This window comes from Ctenopharyngodon idella, chromosome 1, assembly GCF_019924925.1.
Source record: "Ctenopharyngodon idella isolate HZGC_01 chromosome 1, HZGC01, whole genome shotgun sequence".
Lineage (NCBI taxonomy): Eukaryota > Metazoa > Chordata > Actinopteri > Cypriniformes > Xenocyprididae > Ctenopharyngodon > Ctenopharyngodon idella.
The window spans coordinates 41,721,770-41,739,330 of record NC_067220.1 but is presented as its reverse complement, the minus strand read 5'-3'; the positions used below and the strand labels follow the sequence as shown (position 1 = coordinate 41,739,330).

The 17,561-nt window shown below is 36.5% G+C and overlaps 1 protein-coding gene and 2 long non-coding RNA genes across 54 annotated transcripts in view; 1 reads left to right on the top strand and 2 right to left on the bottom strand.

Moving 5' to 3' along the window:
• Window positions 1-17,561, bottom strand: part of LOC127520007 (NACHT, LRR and PYD domains-containing protein 12-like) — a 125,655-nt gene that overhangs the window by 54,037 nt on the left and 54,057 nt on the right. For 5 of the 50 annotated variants that reach the window (XM_051907904.1, XM_051907944.1, XM_051908064.1 and 2 more), the window contains one exon: window positions 6,750-6,845. The exons of 34 other annotated variants lie outside the window; for them this stretch is intronic. In XM_051907904.1, coding sequence (XP_051763864.1) covers window positions 6,750-6,845 — 96 coding nt within the window. Of the gene's footprint in view, window positions 1-889; window positions 2,687-6,749; window positions 6,846-7,133; window positions 7,230-7,519; window positions 7,616-8,435; window positions 8,532-8,774; window positions 8,833-9,515; window positions 9,868-17,561 lie in introns of those variants that run through there. 11 more of the 50 variants (XM_051907954.1, XM_051907963.1, XM_051908008.1 and 8 more) reach the window with 11 other exon arrangements.
• LOC127520210 (uncharacterized) overlaps window positions 1-17,561 on the top strand; it is an 84,210-nt gene that overhangs the window by 52,706 nt on the left and 13,943 nt on the right. The window lies entirely within an intron of this gene.
• On the bottom strand, window positions 13,017-17,543 carry LOC127520225 (uncharacterized). The gene is made up of 3 exons (XR_007932069.1): window positions 17,190-17,543; window positions 13,348-13,375; window positions 13,017-13,058 (listed from the first exon to the last, which is right to left on the bottom strand). It is a non-coding gene; the product is annotated as an uncharacterized LOC127520225 (long non-coding RNA).

Sequence of the window (17,561 nt, the reverse complement as noted above, 5' to 3'; positions counted from 1 at the left end):
AGATTCTCTAAAAATATCATAAGACACTTGCAATTTATCTTTAAGCCACTTACGCTCTGCATGCCGACAAACCCGCCTCATATTCTGAGTTACATCATTTAACCAAGGTTGTTTTTTAACTTTATGACATCTCATTTTAAAAGACGCAACATTGTCCAAGATCTCTGAGCAAACATGATTAAAAGAGTTGACCAATTCATCAGGTCCTATATGGTGCAACATTGTAGACTCAGTAGGAAAGGGTAATTCAGTAGTAAAAGCAGTTGAAAGGCACTAGGTGTGGAGGTAGTAATAACCCGAGACAAGAATGAAGGGGGCTGATAACAGAGTACATTTGCTGCAGAAGACAGATCAAACCTAATAGACATATGGTCCGTTTCTTTGACACAAATATTTTCTATCGTTATCCCCAACGAGAAAACCAAGTCAAGAGTATGCCCATGACTGTGTGTAGGTCCAGAAACACTTAAATTAAAAGAATCTACTAAATTCACCTCAAACAGGTTCTTTAATTGGATAAAGGTCATAAGTGGTTTAAACAAAATCCAAACAGCACAAACTGTAGATTTTGCATATGTAGCCTACAAAAGTTTTCAGATTTGGCAAAGTTCACTATATCAGAAGAGAGTCTCATTGAAAGAGTGACAGATGAGTCCTCACAGACTTTCAAAACCCAAGCCTAAAAAAACTAGCATCTTCATCTCAAGTTCAATTAATGTGGAAATGAAGAGTGTAACAAGTGTGTCTTTTGTTAAAAAAAAAAGAAAAAAAAGAAAAAGAAATCAGGCCAAATTAATATTACTATAGACAACAAAGAACAGAGAAGCACATCACTACCACACACACACACACACACACACACACATCTGATGACTGATCTCAGACTTACCCTGCTGATCTGGAGGCTTCAACTACAGGCAAGAGCTTCTGAAGTAATTCATCTGGTGACGTGCGGTTTTGGGCTTGATTGATGCTTATGTATTTCCTTAACATAAACTCATCCAAACACTCAGAGGTTAATAAAACAAAGACAACAGCCGACCACTGTGACGAGGACAATCTGGTGCTTGAAAGACCTCCAGATCTGAGACACTCCTGGATTTCATTTACGAGAGAATGATCACCCAGTTCATTTAAAGAGTGGAACAGATTGATTGATTTCTCTGGTGAGGGATTCATTTTTATCCTTATTTTAATGTATTCAACCGTATTCTCTTTACTGTACGAGATGTTTCTAACATGTGTCAGAAGGGTTTTCAGGAGTGTCTGATTGGACTCCAGTGAGAGACCCAGAAGGAATCGGAGGAAAAGGTCCAGATGTCCATTCTTACTCTGCAGAGCCTTGTCCACGGCTCTCTGATGCAGGTCAGATATAGTGTGACACATGAACTCATGTGAATGTTTTGAGCTGAGGCTTTCATTGAGCACATCCCTCTTGTACAGCAGGAATGAAAGCAGCACATAAAGAGCTGCTAGATGCTCCTGAATGCTCAGATGAACAAAGCAGAAGACTTTCCCCTGATACAAGCCCAACTCCTCTCTGAAGATCTGAGTGCACAATCCTGAGTACACTGATGCTTCTGTCTCATCAATGCCACACTCGCTCAGGTCTTCCTCATAGAAGATCAGGTTTCTTTTCACAAGCTGCTGGAACGCCAGTTTCCCCAGTTTGAGGATCATGTCTTCATCCTTCACATTCTTCTCATAGTCCTTCTCATGTTTGATGTTTGTCTGAATGATCAGGAAGTGTGTGTACATTTGAGTGAGAGTCTTGGGGATCTCTCCACTCTCTGCTTCACTCAACATCTTCTCTAGGACAGTGGCTGAGATCCAGCAGAACACTGGGATATGACACATGATGAAGAGGCTCCTTGATGACTTCAGGTGTGTGATGATTTTATCAGCCAGACTCTGATCACTGATTCTCTTCCTGAAGTATTCCTCCTTCTGAGGCTCATTGAAGCCTCGTACCTCTGTCACTCGATGGACACACTCAGACGGGACGAGGTCAGCTGCTGCGGGTCTGGAGGTGATCCAGATGAGAGCAGAGGGAAGCAGATTCCCCTCAATAAGGTTTGTCAGCAGCACATCCACTGAGGCTGATTCAGATATATTACACAATTTCACATTGAAGTTCAGAGACAAACGACACTCATCCAGACCATCAAAAACAAAGACAACTTTATATTCATCACTGAATGGTTTCATTTCTTTTGTTTCAGGGAAAAAGACATGAAGAAGATCTGAAAGACTGAGTGTTTTGTCCTTCATCAAGTTGAGCTCTCTGAAAGGAAGTGGAAATATGAGCTGGACGTCCTGATTCTCTTTCCCTTCAGCCCAGTCCAGGATGAACTTCTGCACAGAGACTGTTTTTCCGATGCCAGCGACTCCCTTTGTCAGCACAGTTCTGATGGGTTTGTCTTGTCCAGGTAAAGGTCTGAAGATGTCATTACATTTGATCGGTGTGTCTTCTGTTGCTGCTCTGCTGGATTGAGTCTCAATCTGTCTCACCTCATGCTCATTATTGATCTCTCCACAATCACTTTCTGTGATGTACAGCTCTGTGTAGATCTCATTCAGCAGTGTTGGGTTTCTCTGCTTTGCTGTTCCCTCATACAGACACTCAAACTTCTTCCTCAGATTTGATCTGAATGTCTTGAGGAATTTGGCATGTTGAGGGTCACTACTTTAAGATAAAAAAAAAAAAATCGTTAATAAACTATATACAAACATTGAATCAGGATATTGTATTGAGTCAAGATCCTGCTATGTAAGGGTAGGAACACACCAAACCGACACCAAAGAACAAGCGCTGATGAAAGCCAAATGTGTTGTAGATAACTGTCTATTTAAGCAGATATATTCGTTTATATTCGTCTTTCAAAAAAAGACTGCCGGTATATGAACCATAAACAAAGCAGCGCTTGCTGACAGTTTTGAATATAATCATGCTGATCATGTCCTTAATTCCACTCCGCTCATGTTATTATGAGAATATTCACGCAGTGGAATGCTCAGGTAAGATGGCGTAACAGAACTCGGTCAGATTAAGGCTTATTAATGAAAGTTCCTGTCAAAAAAATTAATTGTATTAAAAGGGCAGCTATAAAAAAAAAAAAAAAGCCAGTGTTGAGCAGCAAACAGGTATTTGAAGCTTCAAACTGCTCCATGCAGGCTGCAGGCTGGCAGTTGTGCGTAAAGATGCCACCACTAACCAAAGCTCACAAAGAGAAACATTTACAGTGGGTTTAGAAATACATGAAGACTCATTTTTAAATAGTTTTATTCACTGACGAATGGCGTACTACAATGGATGGTATAAATGGATGGATTTCTGGATGGTTGGTGAATGGCCACCACGTTCCAACAAGACTGTGACGTCAGCAGGGAGCTGGCGGGTGATGATTTGGGCTGGAATATTGGGAAGTGAGATGGAAGGTCCCTTTAGGATCTCTGAGGGTGTCAAAATGACTTTTGTAAGATATGTAGAGTTCATAACTGGCCATTTTCAGCTATGGTATAAAAAGGAGGATAGTGCCTTCTGAAATACAATGCACTATGCACTATCCCATGCTGCAAAAAAACAGCACAGCAATAAAACTGTTTGAAAATTTATTTCTACACCCACTGTAAATGTTTCTCTTTGTGAGGTTTGGTTAGTGGTGGCTAAAATGCATCTTTACACATAACTGCCAGCCTGCATGGAGAGCTTCTTGAGACTCCAGAGACACCAGCAGCTTCAAATACCTGTTTGCTGCTCAACACTGGCTTTTTTTATAGCTGCCCTTTTAATACAATACATTTTTTTGACAGGAACTTTCATTAATAAGCCTTTATCTGACCGAGTTCTGCTGTGCTCTAAATCACTCACAAATCTTATGATAATTTGATAATCTCCATTCAGTTTTCACACAATATTAGTTGTTTTCATGCCTTTTGCACAACATTGGATCATTTCATGCTTTTCATCTTCAGAAAGATCTTTCTTCCTCCCCATATTGCATGAGAACTGTGACTTGCTTAATAATGTGGAACAACCTCTAAGTAGGGTTTCCATAGACTTGGCAAATTATTTTGTCTGAGATTGATACCAGTTATCTAAAAAGACATGGATAAACAAACAAACAAACAAACAAACATTTTCTTAGAAAAACTAAAATCTGAACGTTTATTGTACTGAAATCTTACTGATATGCCACTTGTATAATAATTTGGAACACGTGTAATACATAGCCTAATCAGCACTCAAGCACACGCATAAAGCGTGGCACAGTGCAACGGCAAAAGTAATTCTCTTATATGTCTTGAAAAACAGAAGGAGACCGTCTAAACATATTAATCATTTATTGATAATGTTTTCGGCTGCAGAGATTAAGTCGACGATGCTGACTCGTCATCTCCATATAGTGGACACGCCTATATGTATTCCATAATCTGAGAATATTTATTTTCCATTTGAATTGGTTCATTTCAAGTGCCAATGTTATTTTTAAAAATGACCTTTCATGCAGCGTGTAATGTAGCTGTATGTGAATGTAAACAGTCTGCAAAGTTGTAAAGCTGAAAGTGCATCATAAATAAAGCTATTGTCATTCAAAAGAAGGAGATGACTCTGAACCGCTTAAACGAGTCATTTGTAATTTGAATCCCATTTCCGTGAAGTTCACACGTCACAAGTTAACACATTTGCATAATGCCGGCCTACGTTCTGCATGGACATCCCGCAAAAACTTGAACCCTTTTTCAAACGCTGTAGCTCGTTCGTGTGGATAACATGTCGACAAGAGGCTGTGCTCTGCGCTATGGAAGTAAATTCAGTTTATTTTCACTTCCAAAAGATGAGGCTGTGAAGAATCAGTGATTAAAGAAACCTGCTTTATTTGGACCAGCTTGCTCCACAGAATCACAACCTGTGTAATTAATTATTGATGTATTTTATACGAGTGTTCAAAATACATAGTTTTGCGTTTTAGCTATATTGCGTATGTCTCCGTCTAACTCATGTTATTACTGTCTGTGAAATACTTCTGCTAATCAGCTGTAGGCCACTGTTACCTAAAACTGTGTCCATTTCTGCAGATTGTCTCTTGTTCTTACTACTTTCATTAATGATAAAGGATGGAGCAAGATTTGTTTTACAAACTGTAATGTTACATCAGTCATTCACGTTAGTGCTCAACTAACGTATGCACCGTTATTGATACAGTTCAGTTCCCACATGTGCTAACCTTTCAAATAGCATTATAGGGGCACTTTAAAAGCAGACGTTTCAAGTTTCTATAGATATTTCTTGTGTCTGTGAGGTAAGTATTCGCTGAGTTTTGGTTCATTTTTTGTGACTGAGATGGCAGAAAGCACATCCTGAGTGTTTTCATTATTTTACAAAAGCACAACGTTTTGTTGTTATTGTGAGTTTACAGAAATAAAAGTAGACCCTTTACAGTTGCATTACTCTTATCTGTATGACCAAAAATGACAGAGCATTTTAAAGTCCCCCTGTGGTGAAAATCAAGTTTTTAATGTTGTTTATATGTCTATGTGGTGTTTTTAATAAGCTTTGAGACAAACCGTGTGCAAATTCACCATTGCTGAGTATTTTAAAACTGCAGTGATCCTAAGACAGTTCAAAAACACAGTTCGAAATCACCGGTGTTTCTGACATCACAAACTAACTTATAACCAATCACGTCAACGTGCCGATGGGCTTTAGCATATCATTAACTATTACCACTCTGAAGAAGGCAGCTGTCTGACTCTGAGATGGCGAACGAGAACATGGTTTGTGTAACATTACCAACACATTATTAGCTGTTTGATAACATACTCAAGCAAAAGGCTAATCATATTAATTACCGTCATGCGTCCGACGTTTCAAAAAGTGATACTATTGTTTAGCGTTTACCTCAGTAACTTGTGCGAGTGAGTGGAGGTGGGGCTAATTAGCATATTCATAGATCTGTGTATACTAAATGAAGCAAGGGTGTAGAGTTACATTCAAGCTATTTTAAAGAATGAAGAATTTTTTTTTCACAGGAACATTTAAATATGTCATTTTGGTGATCAAAGATGAGTTTTAAGGGATAAAATTGTTGACTAAGGGGGACTTTAAGTTAAATGCAAGTGATCGCACCGGCGCCTCTGTGTCATGCAGTAAGCGCGCTCTCCACACAAACACTAATAATAGCACACATTTATCTATGTTAACATTAGAGCAAGCAGAAGTTGCTACTTCATGTCATATTGGAGGTCGATGAACGATAGGCGAATGTTTGGATTTCGTGCCGTTAAACGATCTGGCCATCACAGTATGCGTGTTTTCACCACTTCCACGAGTTCTTTTTTTCTGCGACTAAACGACTAATACAATTTTGGTCAACCAAGCCTCTTCTAGTTGACTAATGGTTAGTCAAATATTAGGGGCAGTCCTAATAAACTGAACAGCCAATCAGAGTTCTCTCTCTGCCCGACACCGATTCTACATGCTGAATGTAAATCACACACTCTTAAATGTATGACTTTTGTAATTAACTGATTTAGGTGACTGAATTATTCCACTAATATTTATTATGCTGCTGGAGACTTTACAGCAGGTGCACATCCACATATTGGAGCTGTTAATTAAGATTTTTTAATTATAACATCTGAAATGCATTACATACAATCACTTTAGTCAATTTACAGCATTAATGAACAATTTTATTAGTTTCAACACAGATATAACAAGATAAGTGGTTTAGTAAAGTGTTTACCTAAACCCAGGATCAGTGTGTCCACTAAATTTAACGGGACGATCCATTGACTGGTCACTCTTCATGGACACAGAGCTGGGTTCTGGAGGGTCCGATCTGTGCAGTGAAGTTGAACACAAGTGAATGTAAATCACACTCTTAAATGTATGACTTTTGTAATGAACTGATTTAGGTGACTGAATTATTCCACTAATATTTATTATGCTGCTGGAGACTTTACAGCAGGTGCACATCCACATATTGGAGCTGTTAATTAAGATTTTTTAATTATAACATCTGAAATGCATTACATACAATCACTTTAGTCAATTTACAGCATTAATGAACAATTTTATTAGTTTCAACACAGATATAACAAGATAAGTGGTTTAGTAAAGTGTTTACCTAAACCCAGGATCAGTGTGTCCACTAAATTTAACGGGACGATCCATTGACTGGTCACTCTTCATGGACACACAGCTGGATTCTGGAGGATCTGGTCTGTGCAGTGAAGTTGAACACAAGTGAATGTAAATCACACACTCTTAAATGTATGACTTTTGTAATGAACTGATTTAGGTGACTGAATTATTCCACTAATATTTATTATGCTGCTGGAGACTTTACAGCAGGTGCACATCCACATATTGGAGCTGTTAATTAAGATTTTTTAATTATAACATCTGAAATGCATTACATACAATCACTTTAGTCAATTTACAGCATTAATGAACAATTTTATTAGTTTCAACACAGATATAACAAGATAAGTGGTTTAGTAAAGTGTTTACCTAAACCCAGGATCAGTGTGTCCACTAAATTTAACGGGACGATCCATTGACTGGTCACTCTTCATGGACACACAGCTGGATTCTGGAGGATCTGGTCTGTGCAGTGAAGTTGAACACAAGTGAATGTAAATCACACACTCTTAAATGTATGACTTTTGTAATGAACTGATTTAGGTGACTGAATTATTCCACTAATATTTATTATGCTGCTGGAGACTTTACAGCAGGTGCACATCCACATATTGGAGCTGTTAATTAAGATTTTTTAATTATAACATCTGAAATGCATTACATACAATCACTTTAATCAATTTACAGCATTAATGAACAATTTTCTTAGTTTCAACACAGATATTACAAGATAAGCCTGCAGTCTGTACAATTCATAACCCCATCTTCATTCTTTATAAATCTCTCCAAGTGTGTAGCATTAGCCCCGTTAGCCACGCAGCACTATTAAACTCATTCAGAATCAAACGTAAACATCCACAAATACATGCCATACTTAAGTTATCTGATATGCTGGATCACAAACACTTTGTAAAGATCCATTTTGAGAGTTATATTAGCTGTATGAACTTATTCTATTGTTTATGCAGTGTTTAATGGCAGTCGCGAGCTTGGGGGCGGGGAGCACGAGCATTTAAAGGTGTACACGCACAGAATCGGCGCATTTTTAATCAAAACTGCCAAAATAGGCAGTTAAAACATGGTATAATAAAAAAAATCTATGGGGTATTTTGAGCTGAAACTTCACAGACACATTCGGGGGACACCTTACATCTACATGTTACATCTTGTGAAATAGTATTCTAGGGAACCTTTAATACATTTTAGTCCCTTTACAGCATTAATGAACAATTTTCTTAGTTTCAACTCAGATGTAACAAGATCAGTGGTTTAGTACAGCACTCACCTAAACCAAGGATCAGTGTGTCCACCAAATTTAACGGGACGATCCATTGACCGGTCACTCTTCATGGACACACAGCTGAGTTCTGGAGGGTCCGATCTGTGCAGTGAAGTTGAACACAAGTGAATGTAAATCACATTCTTAAATTCATGACTTTTGTAATGAACTGATTCAGGTGACTAATATTTATTATGCCGCTGGCGACTTTACAGCAAGTGCATCTTCTAATTAATGTCTGAAATGCATTACATAAAACACTTTAGTCCCTTCACAGCATTAATGAGCAATTTTCTTAGTTTCAACACAGGTGTAACAAGATAAGTGGTTTAGTAAAGCACTCACCTAAACCCAGGATCAGCGGGACGATCCATTGACCGGTCACTCTTCACAGGGTACTGATCTGAAACAAAACATGAAGGGAATTTAGAGTATTTATGCTATATTAATTATCATTAGTCATTCTCAGGAAATCGTCAAAATGGATCCATGTGCATGAAAATCATATTTTACCTAAAAGACCAAATCCTACACATGAGGATACATAAGGTTGATATGACACAGGTTCAATGTGCCTCTGTAAAACCACATAATTATATTAATAATCCAAGACTTTCAATACCTGTCAACTCTTTACATGGCGAAGTTTTGAGGATAAAATAACAAAAAATGTCCTAAACTAGCGAATATCATCGTACTGCACCACATTACTTACAGTCAGTATTCCTGTACTTTGTGCCAAAAAAAAAAAACTTGAAAGACAAATCTATTAGAGAAAACCAACTCTTTAAATCTTCTGTATATGATGTCAGGAGCTAAATATTCAAATACAAAAATCGCACTAAAAGATTTTCACAGCATAACAATCTTAAACATTGTTTGTTATTTCTAGCACGAAGTATTGGCGTTTTGAACGCAAATTCATTAGTCTCCTTTAAAACATAAAGATGTATTTAGAATTATATTAAAATAAATGTAAAATAATGTTATTAGCAAAACAAAATGCCCTGGCCTGAAGTGAGACGCCATACAGAGGCCATGTAGAAAAATTTAAGCGATAACTTAAACTGTGTCTGTAACACTCACCTCAGTGGAAATGTGTCTGTGGACACTGATGTTCCGTCAAGAAAATCTACATGAAGGAAACTCTTTGATTCTATTGGCGAGATGTTTCTGTTTTCTTAAAGGACAACAGGCCGATGGATTTTACTTTCACTTTCACTCTGCTACATCCCAATTCGCATAGTATCCGTCATAAAAAGTATTCAAAATGAGAATTATTGTGTCCGAAATCCTAGTATGTTGAAATGAGTACTCCAAACACACCCAGATGGTTTATTTTTTCCGTTTAGAATCCGAAGTGCAGATCCGTGTCTCGAGCAGTGTTGACAACTAATTTTCAGGGGAATGTCTTTTTCCACTTCCGGGTTTGTTTTTGTTGGCGCGTTGCATCCTGTGTGCATTACCGCCACCTACATTTGCTGTTATGCAGTCATGGTTTATTTATAATCAATTTCTTCCTTGTTTTTGCTCTTTTCCATTCTTTCATATATACACACATAGCTATACAAATATTCATACTTATATAATTATTCGATGCTCCATCCCATTCCATCTTCCCAGACCTGGCGCTGCACGTTCAGCTCCTCCAGACTAATTCCGTGGCCTCCTAAAGGCATCTTCACACAGCCGATTTATGGCTGCTCTGAAGCAGGTGTCGTGCCGAAATCACGTAAAAATCAGGCTCGATTAAGCAATAAACGGAAAATTAATTAAATTAATAATTTTGATTAATCCGTTACAGGAAGAGTTTCTTTGTTATTATCACGGACATATTACCACGGACACAGAGTTATATGTATTTGCAGGTTATGGCCGTTTGATCATGATAAAAGCAGCTGTAGACGTGTAGAAACAGGGGCGATACCCTTTAAACATGCTGCGCGCGCTCCCGCGGACAGCAGTCAGTTTTCGGCAGACGACCTGTCTGTGTCTATTGAACAATTACGATTATCAACTTAATTCACATATGATGTGTGTACAGCCATCTTTCTTCAGCTCTCTCCAGGCTGATGCGCTGCTTGGCTGTTCAATGCTTTCCTCTTTTTGTGTAATTTAAATGAAAATGTGCCTTTTTTTATTGTTTGAGTCACTTTTCAAAAGTTGCTAAATTTGTTTTTAGGTGCTTTTTGAAAAAAATGCTAGGATAGTCTGAAAAGTTGCTAAATCTGGCAACAAAATTGCTAATTTGGCAACACTGGATCTCTAGAAGGGTGTGGCTGCAGCAGGAGATCTCCAGGTCTGCAGGTATAATAGACCTATAAAATACATAGACACCTTATTAGCCCAATCCTTTTCTATGATTCCTTTGATTTTCATTCATTTGAATGGATATAAATGCATTTAGTTCATTTGTATAACTATGGTGTATACTGACAGTAAATCTGTTAAATGTTTATAGACATATAATAAAACACGTTTTCAAGTTGCCAGACACATTAAATATAATGCTGTCCATTTAAAATTCACTATATTATAAATGTTCTATAAATACATTTATTGTTGTGGTATTTTGTGTGTTTTTATCCCAGTACTAAAAAATCAAGGTTGGCATTTATTTCAGCGCCACAATCCACTCGTTAACAAACACGCCGTCTAGTGAATGTTCTTTATACTTAACATATTGCCCACTAAATACTGCCTAACAGGAAGAGAAAAAATTAGTCTGTAAAAATATCTTAAAGCTATGGAAGCCCGTTTCCGCCACTAAATAAAAAAATAAAAAGAGTAATTGCGACTTTTTATCTCAGAATTCTGACTTTTTATCTCGCAATTGCGAGTTTATATCTCACAATTGCGTGATATAAAGTCAGAATTCTGACTTTTTTTCTCGCAATTCTTACTTTTTTTCTCACAATTGCGAGTTATAAAGTCAGAATTCTGACTTCTTACTTTGCTTGCGTTGCCTTTCACTGCGACTGACCATTAGGATTGGTGCTTCGTTATTATTCTACATAACATGGAAGACCTCATAAAGGATTATTTTCAGCGCGGATTTACCAATAAAGAAATTTTTATTTTACTGGAGGAGACACATAAAGATTAGTCTCCGGACATATGCATTATGCAGGAATATGCATATAGCATGTTTCCACGGTAACCTTGTACATGAGTATCATTGTTTCGTTTCAAGGAGAAAAAACAGCTTTTACTGCCATCTAGTGGGCTTAATACTAAAACACCAATACCTATCATGTTTCATCAACTTTGTAACTTTGCAACTCAAGTCTGGTGGCTCCATAAAAGGGGGCATTCAAGGGTAAAATCATGCAATTCTGCAAATACAGTGTAAGTATTTGGTGAATAAAAGTTGTTTTTAACAGAATGGATACACTAATGAATTTGACACAATAATAACAATATAATAGTAATAATAAGAAGAATCAGCTGTGGCGGAGGCGCAATAAAACAGACGAAGCTGAAGTGGCACATTTTCTACACCAACAGCTTCAGACATCAGAACGGCAGCACGGCTATCGTTGGATGTACAAGAAATGTTGGATGTCCGGAATTGTTACAGACAGAGAAACTGTCAGTTAATTGCGAGAAGAAAAAAAAAGTCAGAACTCTGAGATATAAACTCGCAATTGCGAGAAAAAAAAGTCAGAATTGCGAGTTTATATCTCAGAATTCTGACTTTATATCACGCAATTGCGACTTTATTTCTCGCAGTTCTGACTTTATATCACGCAATTGTGAGATATAAACTCGCAATTGCGAGAGATAAAAAGTCAGAATTCTGAGATAAAAAGTCGCAATTACTCTTTTTATTTTTTTATTTAGTGGCGGAAACGGGCTTCCATATAAAGCCCCCCGTGGTGAAAATCAAGTTTTAATGTTGTTTATATGTCTATGTGCAAATTCATCAGTCAGCACCATTGCTGAGTATTTTGCGTTTTAAGGTATGAAATTATTGACTACAGGGGGATTTTAACTTACTCATCATAACCACTGATTGGCAAATTAGAGAACCATCAATCCATCATTTCACTAAACCATCCACCAACTCTCTTACACTCCTTCTCAAAACAAAGCCTGTTTTATATTTTCCATCTGATTTGGATTGTCCACCACAGACATGGAAATGTTTGACTCAGTTTTCACTACATCAGACCACAGAGACACACAGGAATGAATTAAATTCATGAGCACAACACTGCGTTTCAAAAGGCTTTAATGACTCGTACAGAATAAGATTTGTTGTCTAAACTAAGTATATAAATGTAGAAGAAAAGCAGGGCGTGTCAAAGTTCAGGATTCAGATCAGGAGGTCTAAAACTCAGGGTTGTGGACAGTCAGCGAAGTAAACAGAGGCCTTTGCATTGACACACTCTGGCTGGTAGATCAACGAGATCCTGTCAAAGGAAAGTGCCAAATATTATGCTTTGAAAGAACCAAGACTGAATGCTTTTTAGAAAAGAAATTATCCATAGTGGCTATTGTAGAGACCTCTATATCAGTTTAACATTCTTGCATGTTTTCCATTAACTCATTAAACAGTTTTAGGTTTCATTCACTTACATTTTATGGATGTGTTTAGCAGTTTCGGGGTCAGGAATCACTGCAGTCCTGTTAAAGTCAGATGAACAGTTTCAGGACACTTGCACTCAACTGCCTTACGAGGATTCACTACTAAATCATTTCTATGTGGAATAAATGTTAACACGATATTCTATATAAACAAAATTAATAATAATTCAAACGTCTACAAACACATTACAAGAATAATGTATATTTTTTTGTATTATAGCTTAGCTAATTTACTACACTAGAAATTAAGATTCACTGCGAAAATACCTTCATACTGTAATAGCATTTTCTGTAATTTGTGTACTATTGTGTGTACAATTTTACTCACATTTTATTTATAAGGACCTCAAGCAGCTCTGAAAAAGAAAAAAATCACATTAGTATAAACCTGTTCACACACACACACACGCACACACACACACACACACACTTCTATATTATATATATATATAGACCTATATATATCTCATGAAGTAATTCTGTGAAATATTATTTAAAATACATATTTCTATATTTTAAAATGTAATCTATTCCTGTGATCAAAGCTGAATTTTCAGCATCATTACTCCAGTCTTTAGTGTCACATGATTTGCTTCTCAAAAAATATTTCTTATTATTATAAATGTTGAAAATAGTTGTGCTGCTTCATACTATTGTGGAAAGCGTGATCATTCCCCATTTCCTCATCGGATTCTTTGTAGAGCTTTTTGTTTGTTTGTTTCAAATAGAGATCAAGATTCTCCCACGAGTCTGAACAGACAAACTACACAAAAAAACATAATTTACAAGAGGTTCTGACAAAATGTTAAAGCTGCAGTCTGTAACGTTTTTTGAGTTCAAAATTTACAAAAATTACATAATGAGCGAGTACATCATGAATCCATTTTCCAAACCGTGTTTTTGTCTTATCCTGAATCACTACGGTACACCTATAATAAGTGTTTATATTCGGACTATCATGGGTCGGGTCGGCACCGCTGTGGAGTAAAAGTACCTGCGTGACTCGTCATAGACATAAACACAGAGAAGTAGCTCCGGCTACAATGTTCTTCCACAAGACCGATGCAGTTCTGTTTATTATCCGCTAGAGCGTCGAAAGTTACGGACTGCAGCTTTAATTGCTGTAGTTTTTATTTAAAACGTTTAACCCTTGTGCATCAAAAAAAAAGTTACACATAGGTGCAAAATGGACAAAAATGTCCATGTCCAAAAACTGTCATAAAAATATGATTTATTAATATTTTTTTCCACTTTCACTGATGTCAATTTTTTAACCAGCATCTGTTCTATCCATAGATACCAAACATTCATTAATTTTAAGAACTGTAACCCTTTAAATGCTGGTTTGTTTACATAATGCCATAGGTGTTTTTTTATGAAAAAAATAAAAATAGTAGTTTATTTTCATAAACTAAATGCTAAGCAGAATTTTTTTTCTTTGCTTATTAGATTCTTGGGTGTGTCAATGAAGAACAACAACATTAATTTTGAGGCATTTATATTTTTTATGTAGTGTTAGATTTTTTACAAAAACTAACACTTAGGTCCATAATGGACAAAAATGTCCATGCCAAAAAACTGTCATAGAAATATTATATATTAATATTTTTTTCCACTTTCACTGACTGTTTTTTTTATCAGCATCTCTTCTATTCATAATTACCAAACATTCATTCATTTTCAGAATTTTAATGCTTTACAAATCGGTTTCTTTACACCCTCAGCTTCTAATGCACCTGTGTGCTCACTGTCAGTGGGCAACACTAGCTTCAGAGCTTCCTCTGCTGAGTAACGTCTCTTCAAACAATGAAATGATCAACCCCTCAAGCACCACATATTTATAGGTTTGGCTGTGAGGACACTTGTGTGAACTCAAACTTTGTATAAAATCTACCAGACTAAACAATCAGCATTTTCTTGTGGTGAAAACTAAAACAATGTGTTTAGGGGCTTCTGAACTTCTACTTCAAATTCAAGCATACCTTTTATCTCCGTACAAAAACAATAACAAGTGAAAAAGTGCAATCAAGGGTTAAGATGCGTGTTTGGTCGAAAAAGAAAAACCTCAAAGCTCATTAACCTTCTTTTTCATAGTTTTCACATGGCCCTATGACCCTGCCACGGGTGCGACTCATATTTACTCATATATACTCATAGATTTTTGATTGCCAGTACAATATAATTTCTTTCAAACTAATTACACACATTACATTTTCAGTTCATCCTTACCAACATACCCACACAATTATAGCTGCATTATTTTTCAAATTGACTCTATAATATGCATAAGCAGAAAACACAAATAAAGCAAGTATTTCTTTTATATGCCAAATTGGAAAATATGGCACAATCTAGTAAAAAATGGTAAAAATGTCAAATTTGAAGCCTTGCCGATAGAATGAACGCCTATTTGCAAATATTGTATCATTTTATAGTCAAATGGCCCTGGGTTAAAAAATTGCAGTTTTAATGGGTTTCAATGTGGACATTTTTGTCTTTAAGGTCCTGAGTGTGAGTATTTTTTGTACGGAGGGTAAAATTGATTTTTTGAAGGAAATGAGGGTAAAATATTAAAATTCCAATAAAAATAAACACCTGAGCCAAAATTCATGTAGTTGGCATTAACAAAGGCACACTTATAACAAAAAACAAAACTGAAATGGACAAAAATGTCCATAAGGTTGCACAAGGGTTAATTAATAGGAATGAATTGTTTAAAAAAAATAGTTTGAATGAATGATTCAATGACTCACCCATAAATAGGCCTACTTCACTTGTTTTATTACTGGATGAATTGCATTTGTCATTGAATCATTCATTCATGAGATTCGTTCAGAAACAAATACGCTTTTTAACAGTCACTTAACAGTCTCCACCAACTGGTGTAACGATGTAATCGACACAAGCTTTAAAGCTACTTTCAAAAGGTGATTTGCTCTATTTTGATGGCTTCCGCTGACATCAGTGTTTATATCCAATAAACTTTTATACCAGTACTTCTGTGATAATTTGAATATTCGAAAATAATGATACTGTGTGGTTGAAAAGAAAGTGTGAAGCTGTTTAATACCGAATCATGACAACTACTCTCTCTGGATCAGCAGCAGCGCAAACACAGATCTTAATGTTTTGGTGTGATTTTGTCAAATGTTTAAATCTGGTCGAATCATTGCCATTGGGAATGAGATTTTTTTAACGATTAATCATGCAGCTCCAATTCTTTAATGAATAAAAAGTTCAAAAGAAAAACATTTATTTTAAAGCCCCCCTGTGGTGAAAATTAAGTTTTTTTAATGTTGTTTATATGTCTATCTGGTGTTTTTAACATGCTTTAAGACAAACCATGTGCAAATTCATCAGTCAACACCATTGCTGAGTATTTTCTCTTTAAAACGGCAGTGAACCAAAGACAGTCTCAAACCCGCTGTGTTTCTGATGTCACAAACTACCTTGTAACCAATCATGTCAACGTGCCGGCGGGCTTTAGCATATCATTAACTGACCGCGCAAGGGAGTCTCAAAAGAAGGTTAACTCGGTATATTTTTCTGTTGATATGGAAAAAAAATCGGGTAGATTTAGCAATATGGTGGGTGTATGATGCATATTACAATGTTATATATATATATATATATATACCTTTCTCCACTGACGTTCTGAGTTGTTCAAAGCATTTCTAAGGATACTGATTGTTAGAAGGCAGCTGTCCGACTCATGAATCCGAACATGATTTGTGTAACATTACACGTTATTAGCTGTTTGATAATGTTGCCAAGCAAAACGCTAATCATATTAATTATCATTATGTGTCTGACGTTGTAAAAGTTATACCATTGTGAGCGTTTACCTCAGTAAGTTGACTGAGTGGATCTCTTGAGCTTGTGTGAGTAAGTGGAGGCGGGGCTAATTATCATATTCATAGATTCGCGTATAATAAATGAGGCAAGGGTGTAGAGTTACATTCAAGCTATTTTAAGGCATTAAGAATTTTTTTTTTTTACAGGAAAAAAAGTTTAAATATGTAATTTTGGTGACTAAAGATGAGTTTTAACGGATAAAATTATTGACTACAGAGGGACTTTAAATATAGATCTTTTGTAACATAATAAATGTCTTTACTGTGAATTTTGATAAATTTAAAGCATCCGTGTTGAATAAAAGCGAGTACTCACTGTCGCAGGTCAGTCCGCAGAGGTTCAGTGAATGACGTTGAGTGGAGTTGCATACCAAGCCGTACAGGGTCCAGAACTCATTTTTGTCCTCGCCACTTTCCAAGTGGGGTTTAGGGGTGACTTTAGCGGAGGGGCGGCCTTTCTTGGCAGACCTGCCCTTGCTAGAACCTTGACTTTCATGTGGCTTTTCTGGCTCAATGATCGTCTTAAAGGAACACTCCACTTTTTTTGAAAATAGGCTCATTTTCCAACTCCAATAATCACGAGGATAGAAAGCAGAGACTGAAAAGAGCTCTTGCCACAGATATTCTTGTTATAACATGTTACGTTAAAATACCAAGTTACGTTATTCTCATGATGTCTGAAAATAAA